The sequence below is a fragment of the Prosopis cineraria genome, unplaced genomic scaffold (assembly GCF_029017545.1).
Source record: "Prosopis cineraria cultivar Desert tree isolate PC_DT_omini unplaced genomic scaffold, ASM2901754v1 PC6, whole genome shotgun sequence".
Taxonomy (NCBI): Eukaryota; Viridiplantae; Streptophyta; class Magnoliopsida; order Fabales; family Fabaceae; genus Prosopis; species Prosopis cineraria.
Window position 1 is genome coordinate 40,988,481 of NW_026555337.1, and position 20,162 is coordinate 41,008,642.

The 20,162-nt window shown below is 33.8% G+C and overlaps 2 protein-coding genes and 1 long non-coding RNA gene across 3 annotated transcripts; 2 read left to right on the plus strand and 1 right to left on the minus strand.

Moving 5' to 3' along the window:
* Positions 1-368: 368 nt before the first annotated feature.
* LOC129312968 (uncharacterized) lies at positions 369-2,404 on the minus strand. Its single transcript, XR_008593803.1, has 3 exons — positions 2,195-2,404; positions 1,527-1,596; positions 369-496 (listed from the first exon to the last, which is right to left on the minus strand). It is a non-coding gene; the product is annotated as an uncharacterized LOC129312968 (long non-coding RNA).
* A 5,244-nt stretch (positions 2,405-7,648) lies between these two features.
* LOC129312952 (uncharacterized) lies at positions 7,649-12,293 on the plus strand. The gene is made up of 2 exons (XM_054955754.1): positions 7,649-8,903; positions 11,398-12,293. Exons 1-2 carry the CDS (start codon positions 8,495-8,497, stop codon positions 11,418-11,420), a joined length of 432 nt encoding a protein of 143 aa, XP_054811729.1. The 5' UTR covers positions 7,649-8,494; the 3' UTR covers positions 11,421-12,293.
* Positions 12,294-17,151: 4,858 nt separating this feature from the next.
* Positions 17,152-18,841, plus strand: LOC129312598 (aspartic proteinase CDR1-like). Its single transcript, XM_054955262.1, has 2 exons — positions 17,152-18,131; positions 18,252-18,841. The coding sequence occupies exons 1-2, from the start codon at positions 17,240-17,242 to the stop codon at positions 18,677-18,679; spliced, it is 1,320 nt and encodes a 439-aa protein (XP_054811237.1). The 5' UTR covers positions 17,152-17,239; the 3' UTR covers positions 18,680-18,841.
* Positions 18,842-20,162: the final 1,321 nt, after the last annotated feature.

The window sequence follows — 20,162 nt, forward strand, 5'->3', positions numbered from 1 at the left end:
ATGATAATTGAAACCTCACTGGCAAGTTCTTGCTCCACATAGTTATACATGTAAAAACCTGGCTCTGATACCAAAACTGTCACGCCCCAAAATAGAGGGTGACCGGCACGGGTACGAACCATTCTCACATTCCCGTAAGCCTCCAAATGAACATTGATTTCATGTCATTCATTTTTTTTAAAATGTTGACATATTTGCAGAAATTTCGGCAGAACCTCCCCTGTAACTAGGATCTCCCGAAAATTCTACAACAAAAATTTTTACAACTAACAGTATAAGTCAGGAGCATAGCTCCTTCCAGTCCAGCAACCAATGTACAGGCAAAAATAAGATTCATCAACAACCTATGTGAAGCATCTACTCTTTCTTTCGATTCAAAAAGACATACAATTCATATATTTACATTAAAGTGGTAATACCAATCAAAAGGATCCACCCACTGTAGCTAGTTGCCCCTTTTTGAGGTCGTTGGTGGAATCGGCGTCAGCTAACCAATCTGAGGCCAAATAAATTTTTTCCAGTGAATAGCATTCCCATGATAAAATTTTTAAAATTTAACTTGACAATCTCTATTAATGGTGTCAAGAAATTGAAAGTAATTTCACCAAAATTTATAAGCATGTAAGTCATAATCATTTTTGTAAAATAAGAATGAAGTGAAAACAATTTATGTTATCGTGCTAAAAGAAGTTAATCTGCTCTCATAAAACTCAAAACAACACCAATTATTTATCAAAATCAGGTAAATTTTGAAAATGCATATTAATTAACATTCAAATTTCTGAGAACTCAGCAGAACAAGTTACAAACGTGAACACACAGTTCACGAGGGTAAATAACCAAACGCGGCTTATGCCACGAAAACAAACGTGGACACATCAATCCACGAGGGTAAGTAACCAAACGCAGCCGAAGCTACGAAACAAACGTGGACACATAGCCCACGAGGGTAAGTAACCAACGCAGCCGAAGCTACGAAACAAACGTGGACACACGCCCACGAGGGTAAGTAACCAAACGCGGCTCAGGCCACGAAATCAAACGCGGGTACGAAGCCCACGAATACCAAACGTGAGAATAAAACTCACGAAACAAACTAGCTAGTATTTAACCACAGCGCGCTACGGGCTAACGAAACTGCCGTTAGCAGCAGTGTTCTGTTTCGAGTTCTCTTAGAAATCCCGTTTCAAACATGCGAGGGAAATAATCATTTTTGAGTTCAAACTTTCATTATCAAGATCAAACTCGCATGAATTACTTCAAATATATGAAACTTGCCAAATCGATACATCATAATGAATGTACAAACTTGTACTAATCATGTAACCAAGAAATTTTCAAAATTCAATAAGCAAATGTGCTTTCATCAATATTAGAAATATATTTCTTGAGAAAATGCACAAATTATAATGTAACTGTCTTTCATCGTTGTTTCAAAATTTCTAAAACTAACATAATTAATAAAAATGAAATATTTCAATAAAAAGGTTTTTAATAAATAATTATAAGGAATGCTATTCACTTACCTGTTGAAGTTCTAACTCCCGAAAGTATTCTTCTTTTAAGTCTTTTCAGGGTCTTGTTCTTCCACACACCCTATAAAATATAAAATATAAATATATAAAATTTTAATTTATAACACAACCTTCACTAACCACCATTAAAATCTCAAAACCCAAATTTATAATTTAAAGTTAATTCAAGCATTATCATTAATTTCTCTTACTTTCTTCATAAAACTTTAACCATGCCATAATATTTCCATGGAATAGGAGTTTTCTCCCAATCTTTGTATCATTTACCTTAGGTGCATTACTTCTACCTCCTCAATCCTAAGCCTTTAACCATTCACCAAAAATCAAACAAACTCTAAATATACACATGATTGTGTGCAAGCCCATAATTAAATTCCTTTACAAAGCTACAAGAGAATTTCTAAACCAATAATTCCCATCAACAATTAGAGGTCAAATTTTTTTTTTCTCCTCATATAAGCCCTTCAATGACATCTTATAGGTACCAATCATATATCCAAGTTTGTCTCTTTCGATTTCAGTCCAGATATATATATATATATATACATTTTTCGATCAAGGCAACAACAGAACACCCACCAAATTTTTTTAATTTTAGTCCTCAAACAGAACTCTCCCTCTCGCATAAATTCAGCAAGAAAAGTCCTTAAATTTCTTACCTTAAACACCAGTAATGGCAGAGGCAGCAAAGAAGATAGAATCTACAGCAAAACAGGGGAGAAAAACGGAACTCTCCAGCTGATGCAAGAAACAGAGGGAGACGCAGCACCGTTCGGAAGAAAAGAAAACCAGAGTCAGCGTCGCCTCAGCCTAAACCAGCAGCACCCATTTCAACGACTTAACATGGTGGAACGCTGAGCTCGTACAAGGGAGAATGACGTAGAAACAGGGAAAATCCTAACCGAAATGGAAGGACCAGCCACGAGCACACCAGCGACGATGAGCTACGCGAACGCAGCTCCAGCTACGGTGAAGGGAAGAAAGCAGTGACCATGAAAGGCTAAGCAAGATTCGTCCAATCTCAGATCTCTCTCTTTCTTCTCTTTTTTTTTCGATCTCCAGCGACAAAGGCGAGAGACGCACCCACAGTCACCGGCCAACGAACACAGAGGGAAAAGGAACGATGAAACTCTCTCTCTCTCTCTCGCGGAGCTTCTGCTCTGGAATGACCGAGAAAGAAGAAGGAAGAGTTAAAAATATCAGATGAAGCTAAGGGCAGTTTGGTAATTTCGCACGGCCAGCAAAAAAGAAAATTTTAACTCTGCTTTTGGTCTCTTCCAGATTCGAACTTGGGACCTTATATATGAAAGGTTGCTCAGCTGCCACTAGACCAAGTCTCTAACTTGTTATATTTATCCCAAAAATTAATATAAACACACTTTAAGTAAGTTATCCTATATATATTTATTTATTTAGTTTAAATTTTTGTTGGGGTCATTACAGTAAATATCTAAATTTAAGAATAAATGGTTTTGATAATAATTAAAGACAACTATTGGATTTGGTTTTAGCCTTTGGATTGGGTTTGGAAGTGAATTGGGTCACCTGAGCTCAATTGTGGAAAAAAATGGATTTTTAGTGCAGTAGTACATTATGTTGCTCCATAACTCTCAGAATCAGTCTTTTAAAAAATGAAAAAATAGAGGAAAACACTATAAAATAGAGGAAGGGTGATAAAGAAAGTAGTTGCTCTACTAGGGCATAAAATTTTAGGTATTTTAGAGGTGATTGAAGCTTGATTTCACCTAGGTATGCCTTATTTATCTCTTCTTCTCTCTACATGTTTTGGAAGTGAGATTTAAGGTTGATTTTCAAACCTAAGGCTATGGGTCCGAACCCATTGGTCTAAATGAGACTAATGGGAGTTGTTTGAGTTATCTAAACCTAAATATAGTGGTTTTATGCGTCCATGAGAGTAGGCTTTCAATTATAGATGAATTTGTACATTAAAATGCCATTAGTTATAAACACCCTAGTTGTGTTTTGAAAGCATAAATGAGTGAGTTTGTATTTTGGTGTCTAACTTCTGGTTGATAAATAATTTGAATATGAAACTAATGTCATTAGTTAGACCTCTGAGAAAAACTTTCTATAGACACCTAAATCACCTTAATCAGATATCAGACGAAGAATTGGGGTTCATCAAAAGTTCAACTAGAAAATTTGCCATGATAGTTATTCTACAGTTTATGCAGTAGCATAAAATTTATGCTGCAGCATATTGTGCTAGAATTAGTTTTTGCCCTTTTGATCTCAATTTGATGTTGTCTTACCTTGTATAATATCCATGCTTTCATAGATAGGTTTTTCTCTAATTTTAGTTTATGAAATGATTTTATAGCATTTTAAGTTTTGAAAACTTAGGATCCTATTTATGTAAATTTTACAAACTTGGTAATTCATTTGGATTAGTTTTGTGATTACCTTGATTTTTAGAGTTTAATTATGGATTAGCGAAGGAGACCTTACACAGCACCTTCATCCAAATTGTTGAGCCAATCCATAGCTTTCCCTTACAAAGAGTAAGGGAAGAATTAAAGACAGATGACATCTTGAGGAACTCCATTATGCTTGAATGAGTCACAAATATCAATTAAGTTAACCAAATGTCTATTAGGGTCCTTATCCTAACTTTTTATAAATTGCCCATTCATCTTAATCATCTTAAGCATGATCTATTTAATCTCATAGTTGTTCACTTAGAAGTCAGGAACTTTAATCCCAGACCGATATCCTCTAGCTTGACTATCTAAGAAATCAATGACACACAATCGATATTCTCATCCTCAACCATATCTTCTTTTGTAACCATTTCACTAGTTAGAGGCTGAGTTTGAGGTGATGTAGCTTGCAAGAGTTCTTTGAGACTCATTGTTCTCATAGATGTCTTTTTTGACTTATCCTTTCATAGAATGCAAAATAGTTCTACAAGAACAAAGAAAAAGATCAAGGATTTAAACAAGATAAAAAGAAAAAAATAATAAAATAAATGCTTAAGCAAGTCCTTTAATTCTAATCAGTAATTGCCTAGATTCCCAAGCAACAATGCTAAAAACTTGATGCATACAAAAATGTTTCACCGCAAGTGTATAGGTCAACATGCAATATATTAGTGCATCAAGGACAATCCCATAAGGAATCAAGCAAAATAGTGACTAGCGATAAAATTCCTAATTTTGTTTAAGTCAAGCAAAACAAATTGAAATTGACTGACTAACTAAAATTAAAATTGAACTCAATAAAAAAGCAATGAAATTCTTAAATTCAACAACCACTTGAGTAAAAAGTAACCTAAAGTCATAAATCCCTTATTAACATTCTTAGACTCTATTTTAACCCAATTAATTAATTTCGAAGATAATTTTGTTAATCAAGAGTTTTAATAGCTATTAGGGTCTTTCGATCCACTAATAATCCTCTCTTAAATTAATTATGTTATGTCTAACACAATTATCCAAGAGGAAAACTCAAACTAAGAATACTCCACAATAATTATACAGGGCTAATTAGATAAAATCTAATCTCAAATTGCTCAATCCAGTGATCCAATTAAGATTCTCCTTTGTCAAGGAAAAATTCCAAAACTTAAAATCACATTTAATAGTGGCCAAGCATCAAAATTGAACAGCTAAAATTAACATTAAACTTAACTGATGGGTAAAAACAAGTCTAATCCATCAATAGATTCATCATTTCTATAGGTCGATTGACATTCAGCCACACATACTTCTAGAAAAAAGCAAAAGGCAACAAATAATACATTACAATGAAGAAGAAAAGGAGAAGAAAAGCTTAATTGAAGTGATTTTGGTTGAAAATCACTAATCTATCATGAAACCCAAGCTTGTCCACCTCATCCATGGCCTTTTTCTCTCTTACTTAGTAAATTTCTAGCTGCTGGAGTCGAGCAAAGTTAAAGAATGATGAGCCAAAATATTCAAAACTCTAAAAATATCATTTTTTTTGTGAAGCTATGCATTTCATTATTTGAAGCTTGCGTTGCGGCATAATTAGGTTATGTTATGGTGTAAACCACTTTGTCACTGTGACTAAGCATACGCGGTAGCGTATTTCAGAGATGCTATAGCGTAAGTCTTTCCTGTTCTTCATTTTCAATCTTTACTTATATATAGCAATTTGACTCTTAATTTGGATCACCCTACATATAATATAACATTATTAATGCAATTTTAGCTTAAGTAATCCATTCATTTCAACAAGGTACTACCAATTCTCCCTTCTCAAGTTCAAAAGCACTTTTCTTTCCTTTTTCTCAAATAATAGTCTCATTTTCTCTCAAAAATACTTAGATAAGACTTCAAATTGAACCCCAAAACCTAACAACACATGAAAATATTTGGAGTCATTGACATAATGATAGTGTGATATTCTCAAGCAAGGGTTCTGGACTTATGGGGCTAAGGGCTAAACCTTTGTCTTTAGTTTCATAGTTGGGTCCTAAGATTGGTCATAAATTACTGTATTGATTTGTTCCCTACTTCTCAAACTCCACTACTGATTAAACTAAAACTGGTTGAAGGAGCCAGTATATCTGGATCAAATGAGGTTGTGTCCACTTCATTCAAAACTGACCATGGAAATTACATGCTCGTACTCTTAAAGGTATTGAGTTATTAAAAAGTATGGTAAAATTATTCATGAATTATCACCTTTTAGCTAGGCAGTGTTTTCTTCGTAAAAGTTTATGAAAAATATAACTGTTGATCCATTACTTTTAGCGTGTTTTGATATTAGTTCATATACTTTTTTTTTCATTGCTCCTAGTTCTTTAAGTTTCATCTATAAGCTCAAGCACATTGAAAAAAATATGTATGATAACGTCCTCTTCACTTTTCTTAACAAAAGATCATTTAGCAGCTCAGAAAGATCTGCATACCATGGGAATTTTTCTGATGCTCTGGCCTAACAAGAATAGAGGAGAAAGAAGAATTTGATAAACCTAGTAAAGACTTGCAGTGGCAACAAATTGAACCCCTCCACACACATGCGCTGGCAACATACACAAGGAGGAAGGACGAGGAAGAATGGAGGAGAGGGACATTTTTGGAAGCGCTCTCTCCTTCTCTATTTGCAACAATTAGGAAAATGAGAAGGAATGGAAAAAATCTGCTTGTTGCTTTATTATTGTTTTTAAAAGAGGGGCAGTTTGATAATTTCCTAATATTACAGCAAAATTTAAAATTCCTCCTTGACATTGTGAGGATTCGTACTCTAAACTTACAACAAGTATAATTTCCATAAAGCCGCCATTTCACCATGTTACATCTATTCCAAAATTTAAAAAAAAATAATCAAAATGTTATTGTTAATTTTAATATTATCCTTATTTTTCAGGGTTATTACACTTCCGGATCAAACTTGCATCTTTTTCTTTTTTTCAAACAATTTCGATAACCTTAACAAACATTGTAGCAGTTTGACTTTTCTGATAGCAGTTTGTATAGCTGCTATAATTTACCTCACTATGATGCATTTAGTAGCTGCCAGCGTACCTTGTAGGTGTAGCTATTAAAACTACTAGTGAATGACCCAAATAACCACCACCTAGAGGCCTCTATTTTCGTATTGTCAACTCTTTTCTTTATTACTATTTTCTATTCCAACCTCAGTAAATGGTTAAACCATTGACTTCAACCTTGCACATCGTGATTCACTATTATTGTTGAGATTAGTTGATTGTATTTTTCAGTTAGTTCTTTTAAAGTATCGTTTTGTTATATGCTAGACGTCGTTCAGCCTTGTTCTATTTTGTATAAATAGGCTTGTACAGACCTGTTTCATTTTAATGCAAAGTATTATTCAGATAATGAACATACATTCACAGTGTGGTATGAGCATGGCAATTTTATCGCTTACCACTCAACATGGTATCAAGAGCTTGGTTGAGCATTAAGCCAGAATATGGGTTTCTTATCCAGTTCAAGATTATGACTAGAAAGTGGGCCGCATAACCAAGAAGCCTGCCTATAATTCAAGAACCCAGAACGCAGCGTTCCTTCCCTGTGCTTAGACCAGCTTCCACACGTGCAACACTTCTGTGATCAGAATCTCAGACCTGCTTCCACACGCATCTGTTGAAATGATAGGTTTATCCAATTCCAAATCTCTGTTTCGGCGTGCACCCTCTTCATAACCCCAAACACTTCATTGCTCCAGACGCGATCCCCAACCGAAATTGCTCTCTTCATTTTTTTCCCTTGATCATAAGCCCTGGTTTAACCTTCAAGATCCTCCTTCTTGCATCTCGTCCTAACCTTTATATCTCCCTCTGATATTCTCCCACCAAATACTCATAATGGATGGCAATGAGAAGATTCTGACAGTAAAAAATCCAACAGCCTCTATCGACTTCACCCCATCAGCTCTATCTACATCCATCTGATACACAGGTAACTTCTCTGGTCCCTCACGTCCTTATCGGCACCGAAAACTATACTATTTGGAGTCGATCGATACGGATTGCTTTGCTTGGGAAGCATAAGCTTGGCTTCATAGAAGGATCCTGCACCAAGAACTCTCAAGATCTATCTCTCCGTGAGCAATGGGAATGCTGTAATGCTGTGGTCTTGTCATGGCTTCTCAACTCTCTGTCGAAAGAACTCGCTAGTGGGATGGCCTATGCTCAGAGTGCACACCACGTTTGGATCGATCTTAAGGAAAGATTGAACAAAGTAACTGGTTCCCAAATCTTTGCCATACATCGAGAACTAAACTCACATGTTCAAGGGTCCTTGAGCGTCTCTAGCTATTACATAAAATTGAAAGAACTATGGGAAGAGCAGAATGCGTTAGTCACCATCCCCACTTGTCAGTGTGCAGTATCAAAAATATACTCGGATATAATGCAACAGCAATGACTTCTCCAGTTTCTTATGGGTCTTAGCGAGTCCTATAGTCAAGCCAGGAGTTAAATTCTCCTTATAACTCCCCTTCCTACTATGAATCAAGCATACAACATGATAATAGAGGATGAGGCTCAACGTTCAATTGCTGGATTCACTAAATCCTCACCTATAGAAGGAAGTGCTATGGCAGTAGGTCGGGGACAAGGACGTGGTAGAGGCCGTGGACGCACAAATTCATCAATTGAATGTGCTCACTATCACAAATGGGGACATACCAAAGAAAATTGCTATGAGATTGTAGGGTATCCTGAGAACTACAGAGGAAATAAGAACAAACACAATCCAGAGCCAAAAGCAGGACAGAGTAAAACTGAGGCTGCCAATGGAGTAGAAGACGTAAGTCAAACTGTTGCACCTACATTCACTCAAGAACAATACGAGCAAATCCATCCATTGTTGAAGAAGGATGGTCAATCAACGGTCCATGCCCTCACTGGTACAGGTTTGCATAGTTCTTCATATTTTAAACATAAAACTAGTTGGATACTTGACTCGGGTGCTACCACTCACATGGTGAGTGATTTGCAATGTCTGGATTTTTATGAGAAATATACTGGCCCTGTCAAAACAATTAAGATTCCAAATGGACAAAGAGTACCCATAACACATATAGGAGATGTTCATCTTTCAAATGGAATATCTTTAAAAAATGTTTTATATGCACCTGAACTTTGTTTTAATCTAATATCCATTACTAGACTTACTAAAGAAGAACACTGCATGGTTGCTTTTTTTCCTAACCTATGCGTTGTGTAGGACCTTCGGGGTGGCAAGATGAAAGCGATTGGTAAAATTGTGGAAAGTTTATACATTTTGAGTGTTAGTAACCATTTCATTAATACTGCTAGAAATTCTGATGTAGTAAAAGAATCTAGTGAACTTTGGTTGTGGCATTGTAGACTAGGCCACCTTTCATTTCCTGTAATGAGGCACTTACCTCCTTTAAAGAATAATGTCCACTTGAATATTGAAAATAAAGTTTGTGAGACTTGTATACAGTCCAAACAAACTAAGATTCCCTTTTCCTCAAGTTCTATAAAATCCACATTTTGTTTTGAATTATTGCATATGGATGTGTGGGGACCTTATAGGGTACCTACACACCACGGTCATTGATACTTTCTCACTATTGTGGATGATTTTTCTCGTGCTACTTGGGTATTTTTATTGCGTGATAAAACAGAAACTGTGGGTAACATTCAAAATTTTCTTGCCTATATTCTAAATCAATTTGATGTTCATGTTAAAAGAATTAGAACTGATAATGGGAAAGAATTTTTGAATAATGCATTAAGGACTATACTTGAGGGGAAGGGAATCATACATGAGACCACTTGTCCATATACTCCTGAGCAGAATGGGGTAGCTGAACACAAGCATAGAAGCTTGATACAAGTCTCTAGGTGTCTTATATCCCAATCTGCTCTGCCTATTCAATATTGGGGTGAGTGTGTTAAAATGGCAGCTTACTTGATAAACTGCACACTGTCTAGAGTTTTACAGTTCAAAACCCCATATGAGGTTGTTTATAAAGAGCCGCCTAACTTCAATAATTTGAGAGTTTTTGGTTTACTTGCATTTGCCACAGATTTAAATGTCACAGATAAATTTTAGTCAAGGTCAATTCCTTGTATTTTCTTAAGTTACCCTAATAATCAAAAGGGATTTATGTTGCTTGATTTAAAAACAAAAAGGATCTTTATTAGCAGACATGTTAAATTCATTGAGAATAAATTCCCTATAAAGATATTGTTGTGGATAGTCAGGCTAACAATCTTAAGTCCTTGATGATACATTCTGGTATGAACCTGAGCAAATTAGATTTGGTAACAAAAGCAGTGATTCTATTAATGCTAAGCTTGTTGAGAGCAACAGGCCTAACATAAATGAATTGGGAGAGCCACATGAGATAGGGAATGATGACATAACTGAACCTAATAAACAGGATCAGCATAGAATCAGACCTGTAAGGGAAAGGAAACAACCTATTTGGATTAAGGATTATGTTTGTTCTGCATGTGACACATACACCATTAAATATCCACTACAATTGCAAGTATCCTATGAGTCTGTATCTACTTTACATCAATGTTATCTCTTCTCTATTGATTCTGATATAGAACCTCGAAGTTATGAAGAGGCTGTTAAGGATAAAAATTGGATAGAGGCAATGAATAATGAACTTCAAGCCTTAGAAGACAATAAGACCTGGAAAATTGTAGATCTACCAAAGGGAAAGAGGCCTATAGGTTGTAAATGGGTGTATAAAATCAAACATAAGGCAGATGGAAGTGTTGAGAGATACAAGGCTAGGTTGGTAGCTAAGGGTTACAGTCAAAGGGAGGGGGTTGATTACCAAGAAACCTTTTCCCCCATTGTGAAAATGGTTACTGTTAGATTAGTTTTGTCCTTAGCCGCCCAACAAAACTGGATGTTACACCAAATGGATGTCTACAATGCCTTCTTACAAGGAGATTTAAATGAGGAAGTCTTCATGACCATTACTCAAGGTCTTGTTAGAAAGGGGGAGAGTAAGAATAAAGCATGCAAACTTAATAAATCATTATATGGCTTAAAACAAACTTCCCGACAGTGGAACCATAAGCTAACGCAAGCATTAAAGGAAGGGGTTTTAATCAAAGTATGCATGATTATTCTTTATTTGTTAAAATTTTCAAGATAGTGTGGTTTTAATTCTTGTTTATGTGGATGACTTATTGATTACTGGTAGTTCTGAATATGGAATTAAACAAATAAAGGAATTTCTGCATTGCAAGTTTAAAATCAAAGAACTTGGTTTATTAAAATATTTTTTGGGAATTGAAGTGGCAAGGTCCAAAAAGGGTATTGTCATAAATCAAAGGAAATATGTATTGGATCTGTTGTTTGAGACAGGGATGAGTGGATGTAAACCAATTTCAGTACCTATGGCGCAGAATTTGAGGCTTACAGCATATGAGGAAGGTAAAAATAAGAAAGAAGAGCTGTTAAAGGACCCCGGGGAGTATAGAAGACTCATTGGTAAGCTAATATATTTAACAATGACAAGGCTTGATATCTCTTTTTCTATGCAGCATTTCAACTAGTTTATGCAAGTGTCGACAAAGACACATATGGTAGCGGCTAAGAATGTGCTGAGATATTTAAAGCAAAACCCAGGTTTAGGAATACTGTTAAGTTCAAAGAATAGCTTAGAACTGAGATGCTTCTGTGACTCAGATTGGGCAGCATGCAACACTACTAGGAGGTCAGTATATGGTTATTTGTTAAAGCTTGGAGACTCCTTAATCTCCTGGAAGACAAAGAAGCAAGGTACGGTGTCCAAGTCATCAGCTGAAGCTGAGTACAGAGCCCTCAGTTCTGCTGTTTCTGAGATAATTTGGGTATTGGGTCTAATGAAAGATTTAGGGTTACATGATCTGACGCCTGTGAAAGTTCATTGTGACAGTAGGGCAGCTATTCACATAGCAAATAACCCTGTTTTTCATGAGAGGACCAAGCACATAGAGATAGATTGTCATTTTATCAAGGAAAAGTTACAACAAAAGTTGATTTCTCTTCATCATGTGAGTTCTACAGACCAAGAAGCAGACATATTGACTAAAGCATTAGGAAAAAGTTCTCATAATAGGTTCCTTAGCAAGTTTGGAACTATTGATTTATATAGTTCCAACTTGAGGGGGAGTATTGAGATTAGTTGATTGTATTTTTCAGTTAGTTCTTTTAAAGTGTCGTTTTGTTATATACTGGACGTCGTTCAGCCTTGTTCTATTTTGTATAAATAGGCTTGTACAGACCTGTTTCATTTTAATGCAAAGTATTATTCAGATAATGAATATGCATTCACAGTGTGGTATGAGCATGGCAATTTGTTGCTTACCACTCAACAATTATCACCATTCTGTAACTCTTCAAGCACCTCATCGGAGCTCGCTCGGAGTGTTAGCTTACGATCCCAGATTCAATCTAGATGCCGTCTCCTCTAAACTGACATAAATCATCAATTCACCACCATTAGAGACATGGGCCATTGCAGGCACATGAAGCGACCTTATATGGGTCCAATGCTTACCAAGCAACACGTGTTACCCTTAAAACCTACCCATCTTTAATTAAAGCCAATAATTTGGGTGGACCAAGCTTATTTAGGTTGGGTTCAATTCGAGTTGGGTTTATTCAGATCAAGTTTAAAGTATTCTACCTTTTATAAAAGGTCCATATAGCCAAGCCGACCCTAACAACTTATGGCTTCAAGCCTATTCAGGTCAGTTTGAATATCTAAAATTTTTAAAAAATACGTTTTTCTTTATTTTTTCAACCAAATTTAATTTTTAAGTAACTTTGTTAAACATAAAATAATATTTTGACTTTAAAAGAATAAAAGAAAAAACAATAACTTATCAACTTTGTATTTAAGTAACTTTATTATTGTTTTATTATATTACGTATAATTTATTCATAAATGTTTCATTTACTTGTAAATTAATATTTTAGTTATTTAAATATTGCTCTTATCATGGTCATGTATAAATATTTTATGTATTTTAACTAAATTATATTATTTTAATTATGATCACATTAACCTCAATTCAATTATAATTAGACCACTAACTTAAAATTATTATTGTCCCAATTAGTTCAAAATTTTTAATAACTTTTGGATAAATTATATTTTTCATTTTTAATCATCATTATATTATATAAAAAAATCATTAAATTATGAGTAAAATACTATGTTTTTTCTGAAATTATTTTTTCATTTAACTTTTTATATAGTTTAACCCCTACATACAAGGTGTATTTACTCTAATTTATTTTTAATTTTTAATCAAGTCTAGCATGGACAATAATCAAATAATTATTCAAAAATATTGTTATATATATTATATTTATTTAATAGTAGAGCTAAGAATTCATACATGTCCAAAATTTATTTTTAAAGGTATTTTAACTTTAATTTTTACTTTAAAATTAATTATCTTATTTTATAAAAAATAAAAAAAATATATTTTTTAGATACTCGAATGATATACAAGATTCAAAACTTAATAAAAAATAAGTGAGTCTTAAAGTATAAAAATTAATATTAAAATATATTTTAAATATTATTTTAAGATATTTTATTGATTAAAAATAATAAAAACAAAAATATAAATATTTTTAATTTTTTTAAAAAATAACTGCAATTATGCACTCAAATATATGATATTTTAGTATAAAATGATATAAAACTTAAATAATTAATTAATATTTAGGGAAAATATAATCTTTGGTCCCTACAGTTTCATCTGGTTTTGCTTTTAATCCCTGAAATTTTTTTTTTCAATGTTTTCAATCTCTATAAAGACTAAAATCACTGAAAAAATAGAAATTGTAGAGACCTAAAAAATAAAGATCACCTAATCTTTTTGAAACTATAGAGATTGAAAATACAAAAAAAAACTATAAGGACTAAAAATAAAACCCAATGAAATTATAAGAACCAAATATTGTATTTTTCCTAATACTTATTATATTTTATAAATAAGTCTGAATATTAAAAAATATTATTTTTTGATGGCTCAGCCCAAAATTTTTTAAATAAGCTCAAGCTAGCCTGTCGAGCTTAATTCAAATTATCTGCTCTATCTTTAATCCCCACAATTATGCGTGTCAGATGGACTCGTACGTTCTTGGGCTTTCATTGTTGGGTTCCTTAATCACTTCTCAAGTCCTCGAATTGTTTGGTCCTAACTTCGCAAACTCCGCCAGTAAAAAATTGGGTAAATAAGCCGATATAACTGGATCAAACGAGGCTGTGTCCAACCCGTTCAAAACTGACCTAGGGAAATTACATGCTCGATCACTCTTGAAGGTACTTAATTATTAACAAGTACAACTGTTAGTTCCCATATTTTTTATGTTTTTTTTTGTATTAATTAGTTTTTATGCTTTTTTCATTACTTCTAATTCTTTAAAGTTTCATCCATCCACAATGTTAGTTTTTACACTTTTAAATATGATCATACTTCTTTTGTATTAGTTTTTATACTTTCTTCATTACTTTTAATTTTTTAAAGTTTCATTTGTCTATAATGTTAGTTCTTGCAGTTTTACATATGGTCATACAAACTTAATGATGGTTGACGTGTACATAAACTCTATTAAGTTTTGTTGTGCTAACAGGTTAAAATATTATGACTTCGAAAAAAAAAATCACAAGCGGTAAATAAATCAAAAGGGGATTGAATCAGAATTATGATAATGTGGGAACAGATGTTTTCTGTGAGAATATTGGACATAATATCTATTTTTAGTTATTTGCAATGGCTTTGCAGTTTTTTTAGTGAGAATTATGCAAATTAACTAATTAATCAATTAGAAAAATCAAATAATGTCATCTAATTAAATACATATCCTTATTTGACGAAAAATATCAAATACATGTCTTTAGGAAAACATTCTGGGACACATGCATTCTCTTGAATTTTCCTTATCTTTCACCTTTTTCATTAGTCTTGACTCTCGAGTCAACACAAAATTTTAAAAGAGAAGGCAACCCTGGGTTGGAATTTTCACTCAGGCCATCCAACAAATTGGAGTTCCGGGACCAGTAATGTGTGGAACTACTCGCAATAGTGAATGCTCAATTTGCATGCAAACAAGTGAAATAATTTGAAATGTAAAATGACATTACAAAGATTCCCATTTTTATAGGACATTTTTTGGCCTCATTATGATATTGAACACTCGTTTGCCATCTAAGAATTTTATTTTTTAGAGGAAAAAAAACGGAGCCTAGGGGTTTGAGAGGCAGGAAAAAAATTAATTAATTTTTGGGAGTTTTCATATATAATTAATTAACAAATATGTCTATCTTTAAACAACCAATTTATAAATACTTGTTAATCACGGTCATTAATATTTTTGAATGAAGTTAGTTTCATTTTAAAAATAATCATTAAGGTGTTAAATCAAGAGTGACAGATGATGACAATTTCCACACAACATTATATGTTCCTCTAATTTTATTTATAAGTCACTTCTAATATTATGATTAAGAAAATTTTAAAATATATTAGTTCTGTCTAAAAAATTAAATAATTTTTTAAACTTTACTTCTATTAAATATACATATTTTAATATAATATATTTTAATATAAAAGAAAATATTTATAATAAAAATTTAGTCATATGACTTATAAATAGAACAAAGAAATCATTTTTTCTGCGTTATAAATAAGACCAAGGAGAGCATTCATCACATTTACGAGAAAAGTAATTTGGATCAATACAGATTGCTTTAGAGCTGTCTCAGATAGTTACAGGACAAGAAATCAAAATGAACTGATGGGCTTGTTTTGCGAATCTTTGAGGATGATATCAATGTAACTCTCTCCCCGTAGGTATTCCAGTAATTATAATATATTATTAATCACTAATGGGAGGGTTGAAATCCTCTTCACGTAGTCATGTGTTAATTACCGATAATTACAAAATGGAGTCATAAGTGAAACAAATTTGATAGCTCTTAATCAAGGCTGTTATTTTCTTATGAATGCACTTAAAAACCTAGTGAATCCATTTAGGCACGATAAATGCATAAATTTAAACTGATATATAACACTGTATATTAGGTAGTTGTAGCGAAAAGTTCAAAATTGTTATTTTCTTGTGGCCGGTTATTTTTTGTACAAATTATTTTCATCATTTGGGATTTTTTTTTTGTAAGGTATATTCCTCGAAAAAAAAAAAGCAAGATGGTTTTAAATGGATGCTGGATGCTCACCGTTCAAGTATCTATCATATCTATCCCTAGCTTTTCAATGCTATATGCTTCTTTCTAAAACAAAATGGAGGGGAAGGTAGGAAATCCCCTACTAACCCTTCACTATAAATCCTTCCATTATTCCCCTCCTCTAGCAATATTCAACCATACAGGCTTTAAAAGTCATCCAGATCAGCTAATTAGATAAATCAAATTTCTTTTTTTTTTTTTAAGATAAAGGTGCATTTTTGCCCTTGAAGTATTTTTCAAAGAGCACTCAGTACTCTAAACAATATATTGGTCTGAATAATTTTTCTCTTAAAGTAATTAAAACATATCAATTTTACACTCGCCGTCAAATTCCCAAAGTTAACTGTTAAAAAATGTTAATTGGGATTCTAATGTTGACCATTAGAGATTTTAATGGCAAAAGGAAAACCTAAAACTGCTATGTTTTAATTACTTTAAGAGCAAAATTGCTCTGGCCAACTGCTTAAGGTGTTGGGTGTTCTTCAAAAAATACTTTAAAAATAAAAATATACTTGTACCATTTTTTAATTATTTGTAATACTAATTGTGATATTTTAGTTATAGTTAAAACTACAATATACACCTTGTAATTATATTATAGCCAGATGTTTAAATTTTATTTTAAAAAAAAACAGAAATTGAAGATAAATAATAAAGTGAAAAAAGATAATATTTCTACTCTACCAATAGGCACCCCTCCTTCATATATATATATATATATATATATGGTCCTTATTACTTATTCATCCATTCAATTTTAATTTCTATTTCGATAACGTGGCCTTTCACAGAAGCTGTAACCCTAATTATTTTCTGGTGGAAGTAGCTCCGAACTTTTATGAGAAAGAAAATATAGCAAAATATAAGCACAACATTTGACTGGTAGTTTAGTGGTAACCCAAAGCTACGCAAACCTCCCTATAAATAAAACCACCTCGAGCTCCTCCTTCACTTATCTCTATTCCTACTTCTCCATTGTGTTTTCCTACCATTCTTCAACCATGCAAGCTCTTTCACTCTGCTTGGCTCTCTTTTTCCTTCTTTCAACTTCTTCCATCGGTTCTGCCATTAAAGGTTTCAGCATCGACCTCATTCATCGCGACTCACCATTATCACCCTTCTACAACTCCTCCATGACCCACTCAGATCGAGTTCAAAACGCTGCATTGCGCTCCATATCTCGAGCTAATCGCTTTCGCCAGTCTTCTGTGGCTGAAACAAGTGAGTTAGTAGAAACTGATATAATCCCAAATGGAGTAAACTACCTCATGAAGATCTTCGTTGGTACTCCACCTGTAGAGAGATTGGCAGCTGCAGACACAGGAAGCGACCTTATTTGGTTCCAATGCTCACCTTGTCCCCGGTGCTACACTCAAAATGCAACGCTCTTTGATCCAAAAAATTCTTCCACTTATATGTCTCTGTCATGTAGCTCAGACCCTTGTAAAGTTCTGCCTCAATTCACTGTGCAAGGCCAAGTGTATCCTAAATGTGGAACATCGAATGAGTGTACGTATTTTTATTTTTATGGGGATAGTTCATACACAATGGGAGAACTGGGCACAGAATCAGTTAGTTTTGGAGCAAGTGATGGCGGCCAAGCTGTTTCGTTTCCTAAGACGGTGTTTGGATGTGGACACAACAACAATGGAACTTTTAACGAGTACGTCGCAGGGCTTGTTGGGCTTGGTCAAGGGGTTTTGTCGTTAGTTTCGCAAATGGGTAACGTAGGTCGCAAATTCTCGTACTGTCTGCCTCCTAATATCAGTCGAAATACCACAACTAAACTAAGATTTGGGGAAGAGGCCACCATATCAGGAAATGGGTTGTCATCCACTCCCTTGATCACCAAACTTGGTTCCTTGTCGTCGTTTTACTTCCTCAACCTTGAAGGTATTTTATTTTACTAAGATTGTTCACTTGTTTCATTTACAAGTTTAAAGGATATATACGTGTATGATTAAATGATGTAGTGACGTTATAAATGGCTCTTCATTTCATTCTTGTCTACAGGTATCACCGTTGGTCAACAAAAAGTGCCTCTGACAGGTCAAATCGACGGAAACATAGTCATTGATTCTGGGACGACATTGACAATGCTTCCATCAAGCTTTTATGACCAGGTTGAAGCTTTGGTGAAGCAAGCCATTGGATCCGACCAATTCATAGTGCAAATCAATCCGTTCAAATTGTGTTACACAAATGCTAACTCCATCAAGAATTTCCCAGAAGTTGAGGTTCATTTTACGGGATCCAACCTTTCCTTAAAACCTCAGAACTTTGTCCTTTTCCGCGACGATATTATGTGCTTTGCCATTCTTCCCACTGATTCAAATGGAACGTCCATTTATGGAAACGTGGCCCAGGTTGATTTTGAAGTCGAGTATGATCTTGGTAAGAAAAAAGTTTCTTTCGCTCCTGTTGGCTGTGCTAATAAATAGTAAAGATTTGCTGAAGAGTACGTGAAATGTAGTCATATATTTAATGAATAACGTACTTTGGATGGTGTAGCTCAAGTACTTGTAAACCCTACAGTTTTACACAGCCTCGCACACATGCACATGTACACCGTTATTATGTATGTTTCGGCTTTTGGAATTATCAGAACGTATGTTTGTTTATGAATAAGCTTTTTTAAATATAAATCAATACTTCATAAAAAAACAACCATATATGTTGTATGTGTGTCAAAAGTGTGTGTGTGTCAAAGTCTCACATTGACTAAAGGAAAGAATCTCCTAGTGTATATATATTAAGGAATGAAATAAGTTAGTAAAATGGGTTTGGAGGAGAAGTAGCCTCGCACACATGAGACAGGCAAAATAAATAATTATTTTTACCTTACCGGAGAAACTCAAATGAAACTCAAATTTTAGCTGTCTGAAGTTTGAAACCAAACCAAAAATGTTTACGTTTGTGTAACCTCTTCGTTTTCAGACAAGCTTTTAAACGATTTTATGACAGTGTAACCGAGCCTTTAATCCGGTGGTAACCTTCCATCATTCATGTCAACCTTCGGCCTATATATAACCATGCGTGCAGACATAGCGGTGTGGAATCTCTTGACAATTCAGTGTTCTCTCCTCCATCTGTTTTCGTTTGTGCATTTGGTCTCGGTTGTTCTGTTCCCTCTTTCCACCGAGGAGGTGCTTGTTTAATCCTGAAGAACTGCCGGTCGTCTGAGGGTGTGTCAGAATAGTTCTTAAGGACAGTGTCCTTTCAGGCACGACTCGAGCAATCCGTACCTCCCCATTAGCATTTCTGCCGGTGCCGCCAACAATATATGTTAAATGACAGCTAGTAGAATAGCTAATACTCGTACTTCACATGTTTTAATTAATGCGAATTAGCTGTGAAGTTAATTACATGTTGGTATTCAAGATATTTTATCTCATCGGTTATCTTTTTAACTACAAGAATAGTCCTAATACCAAAATGTCTAGATTTACAATGAAAGTAGGATTTTTGCTAAGATAAATACTCCATCCAGATCACAACATAAGATATCAATAACTACATCATGGATATAAACAAAAAAAAAGTTAAGTAAAACTTTAATTTCTTAAAAATTGTATATATATCTTTTCAATTATACTATCATTAAATACGTGTTATAAGTGTCTTAATAATAATTCCAATATTACATCATTTTTTCCAAAAAGATCAGAGTAATAAATTAAATGAAGAAAGGATATAATTATAAAAACTATCATAAAAATTACATAATGCCTTATCTTTTGGACAAAGCAAAGCTTATAGAATAATACCCCATATTGTGGTTCAGAGGGAGTAGAATTTAAAAAAAATTCTGACTAAAACGGAAAAAAAAGTCCGATTCCCAATTTCCAAGTGATCCAATATATATACCTCTTCTATGTAAACTTAAATAAAACCTTGATTTTTATTACACTTTTCCCTGTCTAT

Excerpts from the sequence above, each read along its gene's own strand:
- LOC129312952 (XM_054955754.1), top strand. The coding sequence starts at position 8,495 with ATGAATCAAGCATACAACATGATAATAGAGGATGAGGCTCAACGTTCA. Across the intron at positions 8,904-11,397 it reads CCATGCCCTCACTGGTACAG|AATTTGAGGCTTACAGCATA; the intron begins GTTTGCATAGTT and ends CCTATGGCGCAG.
- LOC129312598 (XM_054955262.1), top strand. The coding sequence starts at position 17,240 with ATGCAAGCTCTTTCACTCTGCTTGGCTCTCTTTTTCCTTCTTTCAACT. Across the intron at positions 18,132-18,251 it reads TTACTTCCTCAACCTTGAAG|GTATCACCGTTGGTCAACAA; the intron begins GTATTTTATTTT and ends TCTTGTCTACAG.